This window comes from Ursus arctos, unplaced genomic scaffold (genome assembly GCF_023065955.2).
Source record: "Ursus arctos isolate Adak ecotype North America unplaced genomic scaffold, UrsArc2.0 scaffold_34, whole genome shotgun sequence".
In the NCBI taxonomy this organism is placed as follows: Eukaryota; Metazoa; Chordata; class Mammalia; order Carnivora; family Ursidae; genus Ursus; species Ursus arctos.
In genome coordinates this window covers 10756658-10781018 of record NW_026623030.1, presented here as the reverse complement: position 1 = coordinate 10781018, position 24361 = coordinate 10756658, and the positions used below count along the sequence as shown (strand labels likewise).

General features: G+C 58.9%; 1 protein-coding gene across 6 annotated transcripts in view; it reads right to left on the bottom strand.

Moving 5' to 3' along the window:
* Positions 1-22959, bottom strand: part of EMID1 (EMI domain containing 1) — a 47071-nt gene extending 24112 nt beyond the window's left edge. For 3 of the 6 annotated variants that reach the window (XM_026484738.4, XM_026484737.4, XM_057305735.1), the window contains exons 1-13: positions 22798-22959; positions 15718-15831; positions 15129-15232; positions 7544-7627; positions 6436-6497; positions 4284-4404; positions 3997-4047; positions 3824-3913; positions 2895-3050; positions 1794-1883; positions 1597-1649; positions 1030-1092; positions 881-925 (exon numbers count right to left, since the gene is read on the bottom strand). In XM_026484738.4, the coding sequence (XP_026340523.1) occupies positions 881-925; positions 1030-1092; positions 1597-1649; positions 1794-1883; positions 2895-3050; positions 3824-3913; positions 3997-4047; positions 4284-4404; positions 6436-6497; positions 7544-7627; positions 15129-15232; positions 15718-15831; positions 22798-22898 (1134 nt within the window). In that variant the 5' untranslated portion in view covers positions 22899-22959. Of the gene's footprint in view, positions 1-880; positions 926-1029; positions 1093-1596; positions 1650-1793; positions 1884-2894; positions 3051-3823; positions 3914-3996; positions 4048-4283; positions 4405-6435; positions 6498-7543; positions 7628-14197; positions 14352-15128; positions 15233-15717; positions 15832-22797 lie in introns of those variants that run through there. The other 3 variants (XM_057305733.1, XM_057305736.1, XM_057305734.1) reach the window with 3 other exon arrangements.
* Positions 22960-24361: the final 1402 nt, after the last annotated feature.

The following is a 24361-nucleotide window of genomic DNA, read 5'->3' as shown; positions in this document are numbered from 1 at the left end:
TATTTATACGTGAAGTGGTATAATGTTAATTCAAGCAAATTGTGATAAGTCAAGGATGCATATTGTTATCCTTAGAGCAGCTGTGAGAAAATAACACAAAGTCATTGATAGAGATAAAATGGGACTGTAAATAGTACTCAGTCTAAAGGAAGACAGAAAAAAGGGGGAAAAATTAAAAAGATGGGGTAAATAGAACACAAAGAGCAAGATGGTTGACTTAAGTGGAACCATATAAGTAACTCTACATATCGTTAAATGTAAATGAACTCAACAGTCAAGACTGTTTAAAAAATAAGTCCCAAGTATATGCTGTTTACCAGAGATATACTTTAAATAGCAAGACAGGGTCGAAAGCAAAAGGGTTGAAAAAGATATACCATGCAAGTGCTAAGTATAAGAAAGCTGGTATGTTTATTTTAGTATCAAAGTAGAATGCAGAACAAGGAGTATCACTACAGAGAAAGATATTAATTTCATAAAGTTAACATTAAAATCCTGAACATGTATGCACCTAGTAACAAAGCTTCAAAACACACTAAGCAAAAATTGACCAAACTAAAGGGAGAAATGGACAAATCTACGTTCATAATTGGAAAGACTGAGAGTGAAAGAGAGAAATATAGTGTCAGAGAGACAAAGACACAGAGAAAAGAGAGAGATAGAGAAACAGATACAGAGATAAAGAGCCCAAGTGAGGGAGAGGGTTGTGACCTGATCCTAAGAGGTTGGCAGGACCCAGAGACAAGGAAAGAGAGAGATGGACCATGCCCTGGATAGGAGGGAGGGTCAGGAGCTCTGGTTGCAGCGCATGGAGCCAGAGCAGGGGTCTGGACATGTGGGATCCTGGAGGGGGTGCTGTAGGGTGGGCAGCATCACTCACCCGCTGCCCCGTGGAGCCTTGGGGGCCAGGCTCCCCACGCAGTCCCTGTGTGGGAGGGAGGAGAGTTATGCAGTCAGCTATTGGAGGGTGTGACCCAGGGAACCCAGGACTCCCCAGACTCCTCCACCAGGGGCTGCCTCAGTACTCACTCTCTCTCCCTTCTCTCCTGGGTGGCCGGAGATTCCTTTGGGTCCAGTGGGGCCTGGGGGTCCCTGAGCAACAAGACAGGGCCTCAGCTTTGTGCTGAGGCAGGATGGGGTGGGCAGGGACTTGGCGGGGCAGAGGGGTCGAGGAGGAAGCCTCAGTTTGGCCTGGGCCTCTGGGTTCTTTACCACACTCCCAGTCCCTGGTACACAGCAGTGACTTTGTACGGCTCAGGGTTCAGAGTTATGGTCCTGGAGTCAGAGAGTCCCTGCCCTGATCTGGAAGTTGCTATGTGCTGGCAGCAGCCCTAGGTCAAGAACTTCTACCTTTCTTGGCCGCATGTGCTAACAATACTTGTTTCTCCTTACATGGACTGAATGAAAAGATTTATGGAAAGTAGTTTGCATATTAAGTGCTCCATAAATGCTTGAATGAATGAATGAATGAATGAATGAATGAATGATGGATGAATGGATTGATGGATGGTTAGATGGATGGATATGTGGACTGATCAGTGGGTGGGTGGATGAATGGATGGACAGATGAGTGGGAGCAACTGGAGAACTACTTACCATGTGTCCAGGACTCCCAGGGATGCCCATGGGACCAGGAAGTCCAGGGGGACCTAGAATAAGACAAGATGTGCTCAGGACTGAAACAGAGTACAATGCCAGGAAGTCCACCATCCGCTCCCTCCTGATAGCCACAGCCCTAGTCCCTCTGCCATTTCCCAACCCCACCCCTCAACCTGGACCTGGACTCAACTTACCCATGGGCCCTGGGGGGCCTGGGAGTCCAGCTGGTCCCTGGGGCCAGTGGCTGCTGGTCTCAGTGAAGGTGTTGGACAGTAATGGGTCCCCTGGTGGGGGCAAAGATGGTGAGTGAGCAGGGTTGGGCTGGAGCAGGGCAGTCGGTCTTTACCTGCCGCCTCTGCTAAGCCAGCTGTGACTGCCCTGTGGGGTAACCTGCAGTGTGGCTGGGGCTACTGGGCAACTGCTCCAAGGGTGGGGAGCGTGGAGAGTATTGGTCACACAGGACCAGGAGGCAGGGAGACCTGGGTTCTAACCTTACCACAGTCTAGCTGGTGACATCCAGCAAGACTCTACCTTGCTCAGCCTACACTGTCACATAGCAACGGGAATAAGAGTCAAAGCTACCATTTACTGACCACCTACTTTGTGCCGGGCTTCTGTGCATGGGGGTTGTGGAGCTCTGGGAGAACTGCACGGTCACTCTCCCCATTGAACAGATGAGGAAACTGAGGCTTGGGGAAGGAGAAGGGGTGGTGAGATGGAACGAACGGCGGGTTGGGGGAATACATGAATGGTGCCCAGCCACACACCAGAGATATGGCGCCGGTAGGGCTGAACCTGGCACTTTGAGCTCTGGCCACTGGCAGCACGCACGTAGGTCAGGCTGGGGAGGAGGCGAAGGATACACGTCAGGGCCCCACTGGGCGGAAGGGGCTCTCTGAGCACAGGGCCAGGGAGCACAGAACTCATTTCCTGCTGCCAGGCCTTGAGCTTTCCGGTGCTCTGAGGGCTGGATCCTGGCCAGCTCCAAGGCTTGGCAGGAGCGCCTGGTGCTGGTGGATCCAAGCACAGCTCCAGAGGGCGCCTGGGTTTGAAGACGGTCCCCCCCGCCCCGCCATGTCCTGGCTATGTGATCACCCCTCTCTGGCCCTCAGTTTTCCTCATCCGAACAGAGGAGGACAATGGCATCTGTTGGAGGACTGGGTGACATGTAGCTGACTAGAGGCAAGTCTGGTAAACAGAAGGTGCCCAGTAGATGGCAGTGGCGCTGGGGTGATGGTTATGCCAGCCTCGCCCCCATCCCCACCATTATCTCTTGTGACCCCCAAAGGACTCACCATACTGGAGGTTCCGGGTGTGGGGTGGTCCAACAGGGGCTGGGGGCCCAGGGGGGCCAGGGGGGCCAGGAGGCCCTGGTGGGCCTGGAGGTCCCCTCTCTCCAGGGGTGCCCACAGCTCCAGCCTGGCCAGGGCTTCCTGGGGGGCCCTGAGGACCTACAATGGAACCAGGGAGTTGGTGGGTATCTAGGAGGCAGGGAGGCCCAGGGTGGTTGCAAGGGGGAAGGATAAGGCAGCCTGGGGGAGTGGGGTACAAGAAGGCTCCAGAGGCCGCAGGCCCAGGCCAGTCCTGGCTCTGACCTCCCTGGCTGTCTATTAGGAGGATGAACAGCCCTCTTCAGGAGCTTTAGGACAATGGACACTTGGTCCATAGGAGATTCTTAGGAAAGGTTGATTTCCAGAATGTTCTCTTCTCTCCCTTCCAGGCTTTTGGATGAGTTGTTCCCTCTATCAGTCCTCCCTTTGCTCTGCCTGGTGCCCCCTTTCAAGTCATCCTTTAGGCCTCAGCTAAGATGTCACTCCTACCAGGAAGGCCTCCCCACTCCTTACTCCATCCAGGCTGGGTCTACGCTTCCTTCCTTGGGCCTCCCAACCTGCTATGTCCCCCAGAAGAACTCTGGTCACATGGTAGGTGGGGGGCACTGCTGTTTCTCCTCTGCCTAGGCACCCCCACCTCCAGTCTGGGAGCTCCAGGAGGCAGGGACTGGTCTGACCCCACCCCAGTGCCCAGCTCAGAGCCTGCCAGGGAAGGTGCCCAGGAAGCATGGGTCCAGTGAATGCAAAAGAGGGCTTCAGGGAGCCCAGGGTGCAAGTGGAGGGGTGGTGAGCTGAGACACAAGTGGGTGGAAGGGGCCTAGGCTATCTTTGGCCAAGAAAGAGTTCACTGACAGGGCTGACCTGGGGGTAGGGGAAGTGCTGTGGACACTCACCTGGCGGGCCTCTCATCCCCGTTGGGCCTCGGCTGCCAGTGTCTCCCTTAGGGCCAGTGGGCCCAGGAAGCCCCTGGCCACCAACTCGATCTGGAAGGGAAAATAAGTGAGCTTGGCAGTTCTGGCCTTGCTCTTGCCCTGAACCTGGCCCCAGCACCCCAGCCAGCACCTACCATCTCGAGGGAGCAGTGGGGTCCTCACGTTCTCTCTGGCTCCGGGTAGCCCTGGGGCAGGGGGAATAGGCAGGGGTCAGTGTCATCCAGGGTCCCTGCCCCCAGTTCCACTGTGTGGGGCAGGGGTGGTGGGGCTGCTGGGCCCCATCCCCTCAGGCCCACTGGAGAACTGGGAAGACCGAGGTCTAGAAGGGGGTCAAGCTGGGAGTCAGTAGCAGGGTGGGGACTGGAATCACTCCCCTGATTCATTCCCACATGGGAGCACATCCCCCCACTGACCCACTCACCTCGGAGGCCTCCATCCCCGGGGCTGCCCTGGGCAGCGGGGGAGCCCCAGAGTGGGAAGGGGTCCCCGGGGGCAGCTGGGGTTGGGAGCACTACCCGCTCAGTGACAGTGAGCACCGCCACCTGTGGAGGAAGAGGAAGACAAGGTAGGTCCCAGGGTCTCGCCAGGGACAGGCCAGCCGAGGGACCCCCGTGTTGCGCACCGGAGCCCATGCAGCCAGCAGAACCCAGCATGGAGTGGAGACCTAGGCCCCAGAAGTGACTGATTTTCAAACTGCACAATTCATCATTCGGAAAGCCATTCCACACCGTGACTGCCACCCAAGTGGAGTTCTGGGTCTCTGTGTCTGCTGGGCCGTGCGGTTTTTCCTATGCTGACCTGTGTCAATAATCTGAAACTTCTCTTGGTCTCTTGAAGCACCACAAGCTGGAAGGATTTTTACTAAATTTGGAGGGAAGTTTGGGAGGGTCTGACATGAGCTAGAGGCCCAGGGGTGTATACAAAACCACTCTGAGACCCAGTGTGGGGGAGCCTCTGAAAGGTCAGGGGTGCCCGCTGAGGCACTGACCGAGGACAAAAGAGGGCCCAGAAAGGGCGCCTGGGTGGCTCAGTCATTAAGCCTCTGACTCTTGATTTCAGCTCACGTTGTGATCTCAGGGTTGTGAGATCGAGCCCTACATTGAGCTCTGCACTCAGCGCAGTCTGCTGGAGATTCTCTCTCTCTTCCCCCTCTACCTCTCCTCCTGCTCCCGTGAGCGCTTTCTCTCTCTCTCTCTCTCTCTCTCAAATAAATAAATAAATAAATAAATAAATAAATAAATAAATAAAATCTTAAAAAAAAAAAAAACCCAGGGGGGCCAGAATGCCCACTGACCGGGAGTGGGGGTCGTGTGGTCCTGTCCAGAGAACAGCTGAAACTCTTGGGCAGACCCCGAAGGGAGAACCATGCCCCAGATCTGAGACTGAGCCCCTTCTGCCGGCTTCTCCCGGGGAGGAAGCCCGGGGAGCAGTGTGGGCTTCCTGGAGCTCCCACTCCTCATCAGTGGGGTTCTAGCACATGCCGTTCAGGAGCTTGGTTCTTCCCCCTGACACATCACAAGCATCTCTTCATGTTACAAAACGGAGGTGCCGTGGATGGCTCTCTGGGATTCCGCTGAGCCAGGCCCGCTCATTCCGCAACCACCCCTTCTTCCGTCCGGTTTTCAAATTTCCCTATTCATTATTAACATGTTGGCAAACATCTTCACATTGACTCTCCTTTTAAGGTAAATTCCCCGAGTGACAGAGGAAAGGATATGCAGATGAATTATATACAACTCCATGTGTGCTTAGAAAATCTGGAAGAAAAGATGCTTAAGTGTTGACCGTCGCTCTCTTTGGGGGCACAAGTGACCGCTGCAGATGGTTTTCTGGTAGGTTTTTCACGGTTCTGAGTTTTTCACGTTTCTAAATTTAGAATGTCTTACTTTTTTAATTAAGATTTATTTTAGAGAGAGAGAGAGAGAAAACGTGCACGCGTGTGCACACATGAGTGGGAAGCGGGGGAGGGGCAGAGAGAGGGAGACTCAAGCAGACTCCCCACTGGGTGCAGAGCCCAACGTGGGGCTCCATCTCACAACCCCCAGATCAGGACCTGAGCCGAAATGAAGAGTCGGCCGCTCAACCAACTGAGCCACCCAGGCGCCCCTAGAATGTCTTACTTTTTAATTGCTAAAACCTTTTTATCTTGACATAATTTGAGATGCACAACAGATGCTTTGCTTGGAAACTGGGAAGATAGTATTATCATGGTGGTGTGGGTGTGGGGGGATAAAGGGTAAAGGGGACGGGGCAAGGAAGGGACCCGGCCACGGGCTCTGGGGGATGTCTACAAACATCTGGCTGCGATGGGGAGGGGGGTGAGCAGGGGACATTCATGGGCCTCCTGGGGGAAGGAGCAGGCCAGGCCATCTGACCCTGAGCAGGCTTCCTGGGGACAGGCACAGAACGGAGGCCAGCTTATTCTAGAAGGTGGTGGGTGCCTGCTAGGGAGGCCACCTGGTCGTGGGTGCTGAAGCTCAGCACAGAGCTGCGCTGTGGGAATGATGAGCCAGTGGGTGTGGGGGCATAGGGAGGGGGTGGGAAGGCCAGGGGAGGGGCTGCCGCTCACCCACCTTGGCCTCCAATGCCTTCAGCCGCTCGGTCAGCTCTGACACTTTGCTGCAGTTGAGGCAACCTGCGGGGAAGGAGGAGGCTGGGGCCAGGTGTCTCAGATCCCCCATGGAGCCCCTCAGCCCCCCGGGACAGAACAGAGGCAAGGGGACAGACACTTGATGACCCCAACCCATGAGATGGCCCAGCGCAGGGACGGGGCTCCAGCCTGGTCAGGGTGGGCCATGCCCTGAGGGTTTCCTTTGGCTCCAGAGCCTCCAGACCAGGACTAGGGACTCCCCTCCTGCAGCCTCGGCATCCAAGATGACTCCTTCCCTGGAAGCCAGGGCAGGAAACCCTGTTGCTTCCCGCTGGGCGGGGCTGGCCTGGGCTGGCCGTCTTTGGGGACTGACACATCACAGCCTGGACTGCACGGGCCTCAGAGGTGCCCCCCTCTGATCCTCCCTCCACAACACCGGCCAGCTCCTCTGGCCTCCCCAGCGATACCCCTAAGTGATCCATAGCAGTTCGGGCCTGTTATGCAACCTCCCAGCGGGCATGTATTGGGACCAGTGCTTTACAGGCCTGTCTCTCCACGATCCTGGGTGTTGGGACGAGTGTCACTGCAGTGCACATCTGAGGACATGGAGCTCAGAGCAAGGGTGGGGTGAGTTCTTACTGAGCACAAAGTCTGGGGTCGAGTCCCAGCGCTGCCTCTTCCTGGCTATGGGGCCTTGGGCAGGGCATGTCTCCTCTCTGACCCTCAGCTTCCTCCTCTTTAACGTGGGGACAATGATGCCTTCCTGGGGCTGGGAGATTTAAATGAGTTGACAATGGAAAGCACCTGGCACAGTGCCTCACTCACGGCAGACGCTTAGAAAAGCATCATTTCAATAAAAAGAGGAAACTGGCGGCTTGGGCCCTCGTCTGCAAGAGTCTGGGGGTCATGGGTCTTGGGGTGCTGGGCCCAGGTCAGACTCCCTCTAGGGCCCTGGGGTGGGCAGGTGTGGGCACTCCCCTTGACCCTCCACTGCTGGGCCCAGCCGGCCTCAGGACCATCACCACATTGCTCGGGCCCCACCAGGCCTCCCCTAAACCAGAGGGACCTCAAGCAGCTGCCCCAGGACCCACCTGAGAAGGCCATGGGCCGAAGCGCCATCCGTCGCATGGCGTTGCCTGACCACCTGGGCTCCACGAAGCCAGAGGGGCCTGCAACTGAGGGACAACAGGGGGTGAGGGCCCTGCCGGCCCGCACCATTCTTGTTTTGGACCCTGCCCTGCCCATCTGCTGCTGTTGCCCCAGCAAGGATCCCTACTCCCCTTAGTGCAGAGGGAGACAGAGGACCAGAGAGGCAGGACAGTTTCCCGGGGTCACACAGCGTGAGCTGGGCTGAGCTAGAACAAGGCAGCCAAGCTGCTGGGGTTGGGGAGAAGGGCAGGCAATGGTGGGGGGCATGGTGAGGCTTCCCCAGTGGCCCCAGAATGCTGCATGCGTTAAGAGCTTAGAGCTAACATGCAAGGCCGGGTCCCAGCCCTGCTACTCGCTGACCAGTATGACTTGTCCTCTTCGGACATGCCCGTTTTCCCATCCATAAAATGGGGTCATAAGGCCACTACATCTCCCAGGCTGGTGCAAGGCCCGAGGAAGGCGATGCGTGCAAAGAGGCCCACTGGGCACACGCAGGGCCTGGCATACGGTAAGCAGCTGGGACACCGCTGTCCGCCCTCTTCCTGCCCCAGTTGGTAAGAAGACACAGAAGTGGATCCAGCCCCGGTTTTAAATGAAACCCAGAGGGAGGCTGGCTGCCTGGGAGGGCAAGGGGGGCTGCGTTCCAGGAGCCCACCCCTCCCACCACCCCTATGGAGAGCCGGCTGTCCTGGCCGCTCTGGCTCTGGGGGCCTGGTTTTCTCCACAGCCAGAGGGATGGGCTGGCCAAGCCAGGGACGGGGCCACAGCTGGAGGGGCTCCGGAGCCAGCAGGAGCCACTGCCCCCCTTCACCCCCCAGGCCTGCCCTTTTAAGGCCACAAAGTGCCGTCTGGGGGGAGAGAAGACCCAAATAAGGCGCAGGCCCGGCGGCTCAGAGCCAGGCTGTGGGTTAGCGCAGGGAGTGAGGCGCCGGGAACTCAAACCAGACGGGTGCCTCTGGCCAGCCCCCAGCAAAAAGGCTGCCAGACCCTTCGCTCAGACTGGGCCTGCGTCCCCGGCACGCCCTCCCTGGGGACCTGCGACTTGCCCCGGCGCAGGGAGTGACTCTCACCCAGGACGGAGGAAGAGGTGGGTTGGCTGCCCAAGACTGGGTCAGGGACTGGGGACAGGTGTGGGGGGACGTCACTGAGCCATGGCCAATGCTAAGTACTTTCTATATCCCAGCTCAATCGTATACAGCTAACACTTAACTCTGAGCCTGGCACATTCCACTAGGCACTTCCCATATGCAGTCTTAACTCATTATCCTCACGCAACCCTCCTAGCGGGTGCTAGTACCACCTCCACTTTACAGATGGGGAAACTGAGGCACAGAGCTCCTCTGTCCCCTGTGCTCAAATGGATGAGTGACTAGGAATCTCTCTCCTGGGGGAAAACAAGAAAGTTGGAGTCTGGACTTGAACCCCGGTCGGCCTAACTCCAGGGCCTCACCTCCTCTCTGGGCCAGCTGGCACCTCGAGTCAGCGCACCGTGCAGAGGCAGGGAGGCCCTGAGCCCTCCTCACCCTCTTTGCTCCCAGGTTAAGACGTAAAAGGCCATTTTATTACCCTTTGCAGGACGCCTACCAAAAGAAGCCGCTGTCTCTCCAACCCCAGGGAAGTTTGGCCTTTTCCTGGGATGAAGTTTGGCAGGGCATCTGCCCAGCCCACCCTCCCCACTACCCTGCTATTGTTTCCGTTTTTCCATGGCATTCCTCTAATGGGTCCTGTAACTGTGTCAGTTCCCATGTCCGCTGCCCATCACCTGCCCCGCCCCCCGCTGGAACAGGAGCCCCACCAGGGCAGGGACCCAGCCTGGCCTGGGCAAGGCCTGGAAAAGTGCCCGGTGCGTAGTAGGGCCTCCACGGCCTCAATAACCCTTCTGTTCACGAAGGCATGAATCACCAGCTGAAAAATGAGTGCAAAACAAACAAAATAAAAGGCAAAATAATGTGGACAGCAGACACAATGGTCTTAAAATTATGAGTGCAAATCTTCTAACATCACACGAGGGGTTCCCTGAGTTATTAATTCGTGCACTTGTGGTTGGAAATTCTTTTCCATCCAATTTGCTTTTGTACATTTCACTGGGAGCCGGAGAGAACTAGAAAAACTAATGAAAACACGGTCCAACCATCAACATAGATGTAAGGGGCTCAAAGTAATGGCAAGTTGAAATTTTAAAAGGAAGGAAGGAAGGAAGGAAGGAAGGAAGGAAGGAAGGAAGGAAGGAAGGAAAGAAGGAAGGAAGGAAGAGAAAAAGAAAGGACAAAACTATCCAAAAAAAATCCCAGAATATGTTGGTTTTGGTTTCAGGATTCACAAAAACAATCCCCCAAACTCCTCCAAATTCTGATAAATAGACAGAACTACTTTAGGGACAAGCCAAGTTGTAAAATGGCCCTTTGGCACAGCAAATCCCAGTAGGGAAAAAGCCGAGGGTTGGGGGGTAGGTCTCCTGTTGTCCAAAAATATTACAACCGTCCCACTGGTTGTGGGCTAGGACCCTTGGAGCAGACCCCAGAGGGCTGAAAGCACCCCCTCACCCCAGCCTGGTGGTCTGTCCTAAAGGGCTGCCCTGAGCCCCAACCTCGCCCTCTCAAGGGCTCCAGGCTGGATCTAGGATCACAAGCCCCAGCTCCATTCTGGAAGCCTGACTGTGGGCTACTCCCCACCACCTGGGAGGTCTCCACCAGTAGTACGCGCGCGCGCGCGCGCACACACACACACACACACACACACACACAGACACTGTTTCCCTACCCCCTTCCCGCAGCTGTCAGTCCTATGTCACCTCCTCCAGGAAGTCTTCCCAGACAGACCCAGGTACCCACCAAAGCTCCCCCTTGAAGCTCACGTCACTCCATCACTTCCTCTGTCTTGATCTGCTCAAGGACGGCATCATGGACAGTTCTGAACCCTGTTCCCCCACAAGCAGCTCCCCTTTCCTCTGCCCAGGACCAGAGTTAAGCTAAGAAGCCCCTTCTCACTGGGTCCTCATGAGAACATGAGGCCCAGAGAGGAGAGGCTGCTTCCCTGCACAGCAAGGTGGGATGGTGGGGATTCAAACCCCACGCCAAGCTGGGAATGCACGAGAAGTTGAGAGTGTCCCTGAGCTTCATCTCTGACTTTCTCTCTCACGACAGGTATTGGGAGAGGGGCTTTCTCATTCACAAGCCACCCACGGGTCTGCCGGGTCCGGTGACTACAGCCACAGGGATGCTGTCTCCCCAGCCCCAGGCCCGGTGTCCTCCTGGGAATATACTTTGCAAATATAAATATTTGCTACTCTTGGATGATGGGGTGACCCCAAGGTGACCCCCAAGCTCCGAGAACCCTCCAGCCGCCCTCTGGGAAGCCTCAGTCTGCATCTGGCCTGGCCCTCTCTTCAGGGTAAAATGAGGTTCCCTCTCTCAGGTACTGGAGAGACAGGAGCAGTGATGGCAGGGTGGAGGCCATTGTAGCCAGGTGGCAGCTCCAGGAAGGTCGCAGACAGAGGGGACAGCTGCTGCCCAGGCTGTGCTGTGGGAGAGAGGGCCAGGGTGGGCCGGGGCTAAGATGGAGGGAGGGCAGGGCTGGAGCACATCACTGGGGCGGCCAGGAGGGTGGAGAGGGGAGCACCGGCTAGGGGTGGAGGATGGGCTGGGCTGGCAGGGAGTCAGGAGATGGGGACTGCCAGGTCTTCCAGATGGGAGTGAAAGGGTGGGGGGGGGGGACATGGACAGATTCATGCAGCACTGAGCCCCCAGGATCCTGTATCCTCAGAGTAAAGCCTAAACCTGGCCCTGTAATAGCACCTAGTTAGGGATGGAGAGGCAGAGAGGCCCAGGGCCCAGGAAAGGCCTGGGCTACAACCTCGTCCGTTCTTAAGCTTTTCTGCTGTGTGGCCTGGTGTAAACTGCTTCCCTCTCTGATTCCCCATCACAGAAGACAAGGGTTGTGGGGTTCCCCGGATGGGGAAGGGACACGTGAGCTAAGGATATTGGGGACACTGAGAGGCACACAGAGGTCGCCTGACTCCAGGGGATCCCAAGGGAGAGGTGGGGGAGGGAGCTCCTCTATCTTTCTGTCTGGGCGGGATTGGGGCTGAGATGGGCTTCAGCCAGTCTCATGGTGCCCCAACTGTCTGAATGCCTTCCCCTGGGAGTCCCTGGCTGGTGCTGCTGCAGAGGAAAACTCCTGGCGTCAGGTCAGACGGATGGACTCTCAATCTGGATGTGACCCTGAGCAAGGCATTTCCCTCTCCCAGCCTCAATTCCTACATCTGTGACACGATAGCATGACGCCAGTATGAGTCACGGCGCTGGGCATGGCAGACAGGGGACGCTTTCCTTCCCCTCGTCACTGTGACTGCGGGAGGGTCTTTGGGGGGGGGAGTGGATGCTGCAGACCTCAGGTCAGAGCCCTGGCTCTGCTCTGGGAATCCCAAAGCTTACTTGCTGTATGACCTTGGCTGAGACCTACGCCCTCTCTGAGCCTCACTTACTCATCTGGACAATGGGGGTGATGGGTAAAAGATTTGTCTGCAGGGACTCCCCCCAGAGGCAGGATCACCCTCTTCAGAGCCTACCAGGGGGTCAGGACCAGCAGTCGTAGTACATTTTGGCCTTGGCCCTTCCTCAAATGTTTTCCAGTGGGAGTGGGCAGCCGGGTGAGACCTCAGCCAGGCTCCCTCCCTGCCATCTAGTCCCCCCTTCCCAAAGCCTGGAGGCACCAACAGAGGCTTGGTCAGGCAGGTCCCAATCCCGGCTCTTCCTGTGCTGAGTGACTCCAGGTCAGCCCATTCACCTTTCTGAGCCTTGGTTTCTGCATCTGTAAAATGGGGCCTTTTCCTCCCAGGTTGTCACGAACATCAGAGAACATCCTTGCCCTTCATCACAGAGTGAACATTCCATCCTGAAGATGGGAAAGCCAGGGCTAAGAGCTGTGAATGAACGCAGAATCTGGAGACTAGGGTCCTGGGAATGGGGGTGGGGAAGGACGGGGAGGCCTGTTTGCTGGGCAGCTGACTGAGAAGTGTGGTCTCAGAGGTCAGAAGCAGGATAATCCCAGACAGCCATCACAGAATCCCCACCACAGGGGCCGAAGGTTCAAGGCCTGAGTCTCTGGTGCTCAGAATAAAGTACAAGGTGGGCACTTTTCCATCCCAGGTGACTTCCAGATAGAGACAAGATTCAGAGAGATGGAGTGACTTGCCCCAGGTCACACAGCAAAGCATGGCTGATCTACATCTGGATTCTGGACTGATGGGTCCTCCCTCTCCTTCTACAGTCCACCCAGGCTGCTCCGGTGACACAGCTCTGGGGCCCCAGGTCCATGTCCCAGTGCCAGGCAGGCTGCGAGGTCGGTCACCAGCAGGGGAAACAGCTGGGGGAGCTCAGCCTCAACCCAACTGTGAGAGGAAGGGCAGGGCCTGGGATGGGCCTGCAAAGTCCTCACGGGTCCCCGCCCCCATTCCCAGGGCCCCTAGCAGAGCAGTTTTCCAGAATATCCAGGCCCAGGCACCTCTTTACTCAGCTCTGACTGTATGGGTTTGGGAGGGGCCCCTCCTGTCCCATCCATCATCAAGTTAGGCCCACCCTGGGCAGCCACACCACCTGCAGGATCTCTACTGTTGCATTTCATCTTTGAAACATCCCTGGGAGGCGGCCTCCGGTATCCTTCCTGTTTCACAGGTGAGAACACTGACGCTTCGTGTGCAGGAGCTCAGGCTCTGCAAGAGCACACGACCGCGTGGTGCTCGTCAGACAGGGTGCCCCTCCGAGTGGGCACGAGACGGGGCACCTGCACTGCAGCCTCCCAGCCCCCAGCCCGGTGCCCTTGCACAATGACTTGCACAATGCTTGGGGAGTCCCCGGCCCAAGGCCACACAGCTGGGGTGTAGCAGATCTGGCCTGGCCCACGGAGCCCTGGATACTCCCGGCCCCGGGCTGGGACCCAGAGGCCCTGCAGAAGGAGATGGCAGATGTCAGGGGCGGCCTGGCCCAGCCCCTGTCTTGCACCCCCACCTTGCCATTGCCAGACCCTCAGCCCTAATCTTGGCTTCTGGATGTACCGCCTCCAGCTGCGGGACTCTAGGGCACGGGCCCTGCCCCCACCTGTCCCCCACCCTCACCCGCTCCAGGATGGCCCTGCAGACTGCAAAGGTCTGCCCTTGGGAGGGAAGCCAGGGACACAGTGGCCTTTGTCTGGGCAGGCCCTGCCTGGCCTCAGGCCCGCTAGGCCCAGGTGGCCCCTACACTCCGGGGATTCACCCTTCCCCCCACCAGCTTCTCTGTGGCCTGTTTGGCAGCAGCCCCTCCTCGCTGGCTCTCCTCCTGCCCCCTGGGCCCTTCCACCTTCCCCGCTTTCTCCCAGCAGGGAGGGGAGGGTGCCATTCCTGGTTCTCTGTCACTTCTGCCCTCCCACACTGGCCTGGTGGCTGCCTGTCTGCAGAGGACCCCTGCTGGGCATCGGGCAGCTCCCCTGCTCCCTCTGGCCACACCACCAGAACTGGGGACTCCGCAGCCCCACAGGGAAACCTGTCAGGCCCCCTCCCCACCCCACTTTGTGGTGAGCTCTGCCCTGCACCCTGTGGGACTCCGGGCATGGGACTCCACCTCTCCGGGCCTCCGTTGCCCGGTCTGTGAACCAGGACTCGTGGCGTCCCAGGGAGGTGAAGCGTGTAAGTCCTTCAAGAAGCATCTATGAATGGTGATTTCTGGTAGCGTCCCATTCTCCTGATCAGAGGCCGTGTCTCACACGTTCGTGTTTCTGGAATCAGAATAGGTCTTGCAACTGATGCCGCTCTGGGGGCCCCGAATGCCCCTTTCCACTGAGGTGCCTAGAGGACTACTTCTTGGGCTGGTTCTAGGCTGGTCTGTCCTCTGGAGGGCCATTCTGGGAACACAGCCCAAAGTCTCCCTCTCACTGAGCTCAGGTGGGCAGCGAGGGCAGGAGCGCAGAGAGGCAGGTGCTCTTGAGGAAAGGGCTCTCCAGGTAAGCAGGTGGCCAGGGCGTGGGGAGGCCTGGGCCGTGTCCTCTGTACCACAGAGGTGTTGGGAGCTTGGCCCTGAACCACGCGTGCGGCCTGCGGAGGAGGGGGCCGGGGTGAGAGCCCCCCCCCCCCGTGCCTGTGACACGCGCTACGCGTGGTGCGCCCATCCCTCAGGCCCCAACTGCCACTTAGCAACTGTACACCCACCACCTTCCTGAGCCCGGGTTTCTTCACCCGCAAGACGGATACAAGCCTCCCAGCCGTGCCAATCCAGACCTACGTGGTGCTTCGCTTCCGTGGGCCGTGACCACGTGCAATGCACACGTCGGATGGGTTTTCCCCAAGTTTGGAGGAAACGCTTGGGATGGTGTGACTCAAGATGTGAGCTCCACGGCACGTACGGAATTTCTCCGGGGGTCCTGAGAGTCCCCCAAGAGGGAGGCGGACAAGACGCACGCGGCCGAGCATGCGGCGCTCACCGACTTAGCAAGGGCCGACTGCTCCCGCCCGCGCCCGAGGGAAGACACCCGGCCTGCACCTCAGGGTGGTCCTACCTTCCTCGCAGCTCACCCCCGAGTGCCCGGGGCAGCACCTCCACTCGCGCGCGGTCACCGTCTTGTACACCACCTTGTACGAGGGTCTCACCACCGTTCTGTAGCTGGAAGAGGGCCCAGGGGGCTGGACTCAGACAGTCTTCTACCGCCTTTCCCACTCACCTGGATGTCCGTGGGGACACAGTCCGGGGTCCTCTGCCACCCCTGGGCCCCTCTGGAGCCTGTGTCCTGCTGTATTCTGGGATTCAGTCCCTCTAATCCCTCCTAACTCCCCAGGTGGGGGGGTGTATCCAGATAGTAACTGGACAGGGAGTCCCTGCCAGCTGGCCTGTCCCCAGAAGTGAAGCCTCACTAAGTGAATGCATGTGTAAATGGTGGACTCCTTCCCCCAGGAAGCCCTCCAGGTGCCACGGGAGCAGAAGGGGAGGTGCTGAGATTGGGCATAGGGCCGATGTTCCCTTTGCTCCACCCGTCCGCGGGGTCCAGCATTCCCCTGCACTCCCAATGCAGCGCCAAGACCAGGCCTCTGCTCATGCTAGGCCCCCACCTGCAGGGCCACCGGCATCCGTCGCCCCGGGGCCTCGCTTACCTGCTCACTGGGCAGCTCATGGGCCAGGGGCAATTCTGCAGCACTCGCTGGAGGTAGGTGCCATTTTGCACGTGGCATGAGATGGTCCGGGTCACCATATAGGCACACCAGTTCCTGAAACAGACCCACGGTGAGGAAGCTCAGGTGCCGTGCACAGCCCCTGCCCGGGGCTCCCGGGGCAGGGGGATGAGTGAGGAGTCCCCGTTCTCGCCAGGAGCCCTGAGTCTCTAGGTGGAGAGACCCCTAAGCTCTCAAAGTCCTTTGGGCCCCAGTGGGAGTCTCGGTGGCACTGTGGCCGAGGAGTGAATCCGTAGCCCTAGAGGGGGCAGCTGTGCTGGGGGCTCTCGGAAGGTCTCGGGGAATGAGCTGCGGGGGACAGGATGGAAGCAAGACCTCTTTGCCCGACCTCTCCTTTCTCAGTATCACTTCTCTCCACCCCCGACCCATCCAGGTCACCGGTGCCTCCTGCCGCCCACCCGGACAACAGCGGCAGCCTCCCCTTGCATCTCAGTATCTCCCAAGAAGGCGTGTCCTAAAATGCAAACCTGGCCTTATCCTTCTCTTGCTCATCTTCACCCTCAGCGCTCCAGATCTGTGCTCACACCTGCTGTGATCCCTCACCTCCAAGCCTTTGCTCACCCTGGGCCCACTGCCTGGAGCACCCTGGCCCCTCCTCCCCACTTGGCACCTCCGACCTTCAAAGCCCTACTGTGCTGTCACCTCTCCCCTTGTCCTTCCCCACCTCCACCCTACCTGAACAGAACAATGGTTCCCTGCACGGGATCCCGCAGCACTTTGCATCCCTGTCAGGCTGAATGAAGCTCGTGATTCATGTCTGCCCTCTCCCTCCTTGGCATGACAGAAGAGAGGCCCTGTCTCTTTTGTCCTTGGGTCCCCTCTGTGGAACAGCCAGATGTCCCAAGCATGGAGGACCGACTTGTCCAAATGCCAATTAATAATCATCGTGCATCACATATATTGAGTACCTACTGTATGCTTCACCGTGCACTGCATACATTGAGCACCTACTGTATGCTAAGCATATTTACATTCACCTTCTTGGTGAACCAGGCAGGCACCTCCCCATATTTTACAGAGGGGTAAAATGAGGCTCAGGGAGGGGAAGACAACTGCTCCTGCCCCAGAGCTGGTGCAAGGTAGAGCCAGATTTGCACCCAGGAATGTGGATGGCCCAGCTTGGGCCCTGACTCCGTCCTAGAGACCTCAGTTCCCGTCTCCTCCCCATCCCCTGAGCCACGGTCTGTGGTTCTGTGAAGGCCCCAACCTGGGAACCTGCTGGCCTCAGGCTCGAGGCCACAGAGGAAAAGTCTGGTGGGGTGGCGGGCTCGGGTTGTGAAGGGTCACCTGAAACGGTCCCTCCTTTCCCAGCCCCGGCAAAAAATGCAGGGCCCGTGACCCTGCACAGGCTGAGGGCTGCTGAGCACCTGGAATGTCCCGGCCATCACAGAGGCGTCTGCCGCCCCTGAAATCCAGTCTCCCGGCGGCTGGCCCACCCATAGGACAATGTCCCTGGCCGGGACCTGCCAACTCACTCACTGTGGGACCCTGGAGAAGTCCCCTCCTGTCTGGTCACCCTGGACTCAGTCCGGGAGGGAACAGCCCAGCCAAAGGCGAAGCAGGAAGAGCCCCGTTTAGACCAATGACCTAGCAGAAGCTCCCCACAGCCAGGGGACAGCCAGCCCACGAGAGAGGCGACAGGCGCTTGCTGCGGCGCTGCTGGGGGCGACGCGAAACCGGGAACAGCCTCGACAGCAGCAGCACCACTGGACACAGAAAACCAGACTCTGAGCTAGAGCCCAAGGCCTCCACGCTCCGACCACCGCGTCTGGTTAAGGGCAAAACGCAAGTACAGACCAACAGGCGGGGAATGATCGCGTTTCTATTCAAATAAGAAAGCCCAGAGACTACGCCTACGTATGTGCGCGTGCATAGTTCTATGTGGATCGAGGTCGGAAGAGTCACAGGCTCGAGTCAAGCTGCCACCTCTGGGGCTTCCCGTCTGCTCTGTTTCCTGCACGAACAGCAGGCTTTGGTGAGCATGCCCGCCGCACAGCAGGAGCTCGGGCCAAAGCCTTTCACACGCCAATTATGAGCACCACTTTACAGATGGGAAGACTGAGGCTCTGGGGTCTGGGATGTGCCCCAGGCACCCGAGATGAACAACACGGTCACGGCTGGAATTCAGGTCCATCTGACCCTAGAGTTTGCACTCCTAACCTCCGGCTGGCCATTTTTCTCCTAATGAACAGGTGGGGATTTCAAAAGTTACAAAAATACATTTCAAAAAGGCCCCGCCCTTTAGATCCTCTGGGTCCCTAGAGCTGTGCTTTTGAACCTGGAGTTTTGTTTATTGGAGGGGGTGGCATATGAGCCCCTTTGAGAAAGTGATGCCCGTTGTGGCTCCTCTCCAGAAAAATGCATAAAATTCGGAGTGCAAGTTTTGGGGGGGCTTCCTGAGGGGTGTTGGGGGCTCCCTGCAGCCTGTGTCATATCCCCCAGGCTGGCCCTGGGGCTCTGGGAATGAAGTGGGGGGAGGGGCAGTCTGGGAAGAGGACAGTCAGAAGCTCCAGATACTGGAGGGGCTCCCCTGGCCGGGGCTGAAGACTCCATCCCAGGGTACGGATATGCACACACACGTACCAAGCTCTGCCCAGACATCACTACGGGGGCCCACATGCAGACACACATACACATACGTGGGTGCCCACAACCCCAGGATACACGCGTGCCCATGTGCTCGCACAGACCCACAGAAGCACACACAAACACGTTCAAGCGTACGGCAGCCAGAGGCGAATCCAACAGGACACCCAGCCACCGAATGACCGTCCTGTCTACAGACACAGGGCCATGTGCCCTCACACACGCATGCGCACACATCCCTCCCTCCATGCCCACACCCCGGGCTGGGCTGGGGGCGGTGGGCCTGGGACTTCCCACAATTGCCTGACCTGCCCCTCTTTACTGGGGGTGGGGAGCGAGAGAAAACAATTTTCTTCTTCTTCCTTAATTAAAATCGCCCCCAGGTGGGTGAAGCGTGGCTCCCTGGTTTACTTCCCACCAGCCCGAGTTGGCTTGAATTCCCCCCCCCTCCTTAGGAGTCACGGAGCTGTTGGCTGACTAGCCAGGAGGGGATCCTCAGGCCACGTGGGGTTCAAGGTCAGCCCCTGGCCCCTCCCCTGGGACGTGGGGAGTCACCAATAACCACGCCCCACCCCCCACCCCCGGACCTTGAAGACCGCAGCCCCCACACTGTTCCCAGGATAAATCCAAGTTCTTCTGCCCCCTGGCCTGGCCCCTCTGTCTACTTCCTGCGGGGCAGCAGGGCCTCTTTCTAAAGCGCAGACCTAGTGTTGCCACTGCCTGCTGTGAGTCCGCAGCTCACCATGGCTCCCCAGGGTCCTGCATGCCCCCCTACACTCCTGCTGCCCCCCTTCCACCTTCCTGCACCCCCTTCAAGTGCCAGCTCTTCCCCCACCTCAGGTCTTTGCATTCGGATTCCCTCCACCCAGAAAGCCCTTCCCTTGGCTCCTGCAAGCTGTGTGTCCTTTAGGTGTCAGTCCTAAGGTCCCAGGAGGGGTGGGGCACCTCCAGGGGTCCCCTTCAGCAGCCCTGAGCTTTTTCCTTCCCTGCAGATGCCTAGGGAGGGCACTGGCAGGGACCAAGCCGGGAAGGGAGTGAGCCTGAGGGTGCTCAGGGACGTTTGCTGAATGACTGAATGACCAAGAACAGGCAGTGGGCCTGGGCGGAGGAGCCAGGACCCAGGTTCCCAGGGATGGGTGCTGTGCTTAGAAGCCTGCTTCTAATCCTGCCGCCCCTGGAGGCTCTGTCTCCTGGGACGTCGTCAGTGAGAAGGTGCCCGAGAACCCACGAGGCTGAGCCTGTGGGATGCGGCGCTTCCCTTCCGGGCTTGCCACTCGTGCCCACTCAGCACCTCCCGGGCCCCCAGAGGCTGCCAGAGGACAGAAAACAGGCCAGACCAGCTCAGCCTGGCACCAGCCGCCCCCACAAGCCCCCCCCCCACTACTTGCCCTCCACCCCCTGCCACGGGGGCCCAGGGGACTTTGTCTCTGCGGGGCCCAGGGCTGCGATCCGGAACAGTGATAGGGGCTAATTGCAGGAGGCAGCCAAGCGGGCCAGGGGCCAAGGGCCGTTCTGAAAAGAAGAGGAAAGAAAGGAGAGGTACAAGGTGGGGGCGGGGTGATTAGAGCCCGAACCCCACTCTGGAGGCGAAGTTCCAGTCCTGGCCCTATGGCTTCCTAACTTGGCGACCTTGGGCAAGGCCCTGACCGTCTCGGCGCCTCACTCTGTCCATCTGCAGATGGGGACAGCAGAACCTCCTCCGACAGAGACCTCACACATACCGCATAGGCCGGTGCTGATAGCTGCTGTTCTCCGACTGGGACTCGGACCCCACACCCCACAGCTGGGGGGTCCAGAGCCTTCCTGGAGAGACCCCAGCATGGCACCTTCCGTTGACTTTGGGATAGGGATTGTCAGGCTCTGCATTTTCCGGAGGGCAGGGGACCCCGAGGCTCCAAGAGAAGTCCTGCGGCCGGGTCACCCATGTGGGCGCAGGAGAGGGGCTGGGGAAGAGAATTCTCCCCTCTCCTTGATTCTAGGACTTGCCCCAAGGAAGCCCATCCTGCAGGGGGAAGTGGCCTGGGCCAGGACACTGGTGACGGCTTCTACTCGAGAGCCACAGAGCTGAGATGCGTTCATTAAAGAAAACTGGGATTCAGGAGGGAAGGGACCTCAGGGAGGCAGGAAGCAGCCCCAGCAGGGATTGGGGGACAGAGAGGGGGCAGGGGTAAGCCAAGGTAGCTCTGCACTGCCCCTGGGGAACCCTGGTTCTGGGGGTCTCAAAGTCTTGCCACATTCCTGGGTCTGGGGCAGCCCCTTGGATGCCTTCCCGGGCCTCCCCCTCCCCAGGCACAAAGCTTCTTTTCTGCCTCTGATCCCGTGGCTGCCAAGGGGTGCCAGGGGTGCTGGGCTGGGGGTGGAGGGAGGGCTGATGGGGTGTGACGTCCCCATGCTGTCTCCAACAATGCTGGGACATGGCCACAAGGGGAGGTCCAGGCAGCTGAGGACCACAGATTACTCCAGCTAGGGGTCCCCTCCTCCACCTAATGTCAGTGATCCTTCCTGTGGGGGTCTGTCCCCCCCAGAACATGCCAGTGGGCAGGGCGCAAGGGGAGGAAAGAGGGAAACATTGAGGAAACTGACACCCGGGACTGTGAAGTGACCTGCCTGAGGTCACGCACTGAGCGAGTACCAGCGCCAGGGCCAGAGCCCCTGACTCCTAACCACGATCTGCAAACCTCTCCCAGACCCACAAGCTGACCCCTTCTCCTCGGATGCCAAGGACACTGGATGGGAAACTGGCTGGCCTGGATTGAGGGGCCACTTTCCCTCTCTGGGCCCCAGTCTTATCTGTAAAATGGGAGCAACAGCATTGCCACAGGGCTTTTGGGATGCTAGGCCACTGTGAGCCTTCTGTGAACAGATCGGGTGACAGTTCCCAGTGACCATGAGCTACCTGCCCAGGGTCACCATCCTGCTCCCACCCAGGAAGTGCTGGGGGTGAGAAGCCCAGGCTGGGAGGCCCTGGCCTGGACTGGCTGGAAGGCAGTCTGGACATTAAGCCCTCTCACCCCTCATCCTGAGCCTGACACTGAGAACTCGAGTTTAGGGTCTTGGTCATCTTCGCACCTAGGATCCCAGGGGGTTCACATTCGTGCCCTGGGCAGGTCAGATCCTCCCTCTGAGTTTCAGCTTCCTCCTCTACGAAAGGGGGACCATCAGAATGCATGCCTCCCACGGCAGCTGGGAAGATTTCTGGAGGTGGTGGAAGCCGGTAAAATGCCCAGCCCAGGTCAGCTGTGGTCAGTATGCAGTAGGCGGCCGTGGCTGATATCGGCCACCTGCCTGTCCCTCTCTCAGACGACTGCTATTCTGGCCTCTGATGCCCTGGCCGCCTCTGCCCTCCAGCCCTAGCCATGTCACCTGCTCTTGCTAGCCCAGCAGGGGCATGCTGGCCCCTGACCACTGGGAAAGGGGATTTCTGAAAAGAATTAAAGAATTGAGGCCCTAGGGGGTGGGGGCCGGGGAAGGCCTTTGAGTGGGATGAAAAGGCCTGAAGAGGCCTGGCTACTCCGCATTGTCTGCCTCAGACAACGGCTGGCCTTCGAGAGGGGACCCCAGCAGGGGTGGGGGCTGCAGCCAGGACAGGGGACAGGTTCAAACACTGTTATCACGGCCAGAAAACCACAGATCGGAATCCCAACACTTCTGTTAATGGCCCATGAGTTTAGAAGATTATGTTAATTCTCTGGGGCCTCAGTTTGCTCATCTGCTAAATGGGGACGGTAGCTTCCCACCTTACTCAATCCTTGAAAGATTAATGACCACGCTGCAAATAGGGGCTCCTCCCTGGGGAGGTGCTCCACAAACACCAACAGAGAGAACGTCCCCAGCTCCAGAAACAGCAGCAGGAGCCCAGAATGCTCTCTCCAGTCTCTGTGCAAAATGCCAGGTCCCTGGGGTGGCCACTGACCCACGGATCTGTGAAATTCCATCCCGGTCTTCTTCCTCCGAGGGAAATAAATAGCCGGGGTACTAAAAAAAGCTGAGAACAGGGAAAAGGGAGGGGGGTCCCCAAGGGTCAGCTAGGGGATGTGCTGGCCTTTTCCTACGTGCAGGGAAGGGGGCCCTTGAGCTAGGGCGATGGAAGTCCCAGGAGGCGGGCTTCTCCCTCGTTGTTCCCCTTCCCCCTCCTCTGGGGCTCTGGAGGTGAAGTGGTGGGGGGGGCGGTGGAGGAGGCTGGAGGGGGATGCCGTTCCGGACACATGGAGTCGGGGACCCCCGCACTGCCGGGAGCCTCCTCCAGATAGCGGGGCTGGCCCAGGTCCCTACTCCCACCGGGCTGGCACCGAAGTGGGGGACCAAGTCCCCTTCCCAGTCTTTGGCTTGCACGAAGGTTGGGGGGAGGTGGGGGGTGCCTGAGAGTCCCGGCCACGGGGCTGGCAGGGCGCAGAGGTGGTGGCAGGCAACCCTTACCTGCGTCCGGAGAACGGGGCTCCTCCGACGCTCCACGCGGCGCTGCCTCCCGGGAGCAGGAGCCCGAGGCAGAGCAGCGCCCAGGCCCGCGGGCCGCCCATGCTGCGCCCGGCGCCCTCCTCGCACTGCCCGTCGCCGTCGCCGCCCCCAGCCTGCGGTCCCCGCCCGCCCGCGCCGCCAGCCTCCCCGGACGCGCGGAGCCCGGTTCCCAGCGCGGCGACGGGAGGGCGGGCGCGGGGCGGGGGCGCGCGTTCCCGGCCTCGCCCGGCCCCGCGGCGCGGCCCCCCGCCCCCTGCGCCGCGGCTGCCAACCCGGAAGGAGCTCCGGGGGAGGGGGCCGGGCGCCCCCGCCGGGAGGCCCGCCAGGTGCCCACCTGAGCCCGGCGCCCTTCGCCGCGTGACCCATCGGGGGCCCGGGGGCCAGTTCGGAGGGGCCCTCTCACGTGCTGCAGACCGCGGAGCTGAGGCCGGGGCCACCGTCTGAGACGCCGCCCGGACCCGGAGTCGCCACGCCTGAACTAATGATGCCAGGGCCCTCATCCCCTCCCAACGTTTTTGAGAGCGCCAGTTCCCAAGGCACGCGGGATCCAGGCATGCACGCAACAAAGGCTTCCTGAGCGGTCAGCGCCGCTGTGTGCAGGGCACCTCGCCTCCACTTCACATCCTGTCTGTTTAATCTTCAAACCACTCTTGCTGGGATGGGCACAATCATTCCCACTACACAGAGAAGTAAACTGAGGCCCAGGCACTCGTGGCTGCCTCTGCCAGGAGAAGACCTGGGCTGGTCATAAGTTCAGTGTCCACTCTTACTGCCATTTTACAGATGGAGAAACTGAGGCACACAGAGGCGCGGTCTTCAGTGGTTGGAAGAGCCAGAATTTGAACTCATATCTTCTGACTTCAGAGAGGTCAGCTCTTTTTTTTGGGGGGGGGGGAAGGGCAGTGGGAGAGGGAGAGAGAGACTCTTAAGCAGGCTCCACGCCCAGCACAGAGTCTGTGGCGGGGCTTGATCTCATGATCTTGATATCATGACCTGAGCCACTGCCACCGAGGCATCCCAAAGAGGGGTCAGCCCTTAAGCACAACTAGGGAGGGGTGCAGATAGCATGTTGGTGTGGGCCTCAGTTTCCCCAACTGTAACAAGGTGAAGATTGGCTTAGAGTGTAGTTTCTTTATCTGGGGTACATGGATGAGCTTCTGGGGAGAGAGGTGTGAATCCCTCAAAGGTGTATGCAAGTGTGTGTGTGCACCATGTGTACGCGTGTGATGGATGAGTGTGTATATGTGTGATGGTGCTTGTGACGCATGCGTGTGATGTGTGTGTGCAGATATGATGGGTGTTTGTGGTACGTGTGTGATGCCTGTGTGCAGGTGTGTGACGGATGTCTGTGGTAGTTGTGTGTGTTTATGGGGAGGAACCACAGCTGTCATTAGAGGGGACCCCTCCAAAATCTCAGGACAGTCGCTAACCTCCTCTTCTGCCTGGATTGACAGGCAGCAGGCCGTCCTGGGCTGGGGAGCCCCCCGCCCAGTTTGGCAGCGCACCGGGGGCCTGCCCTTCAGGA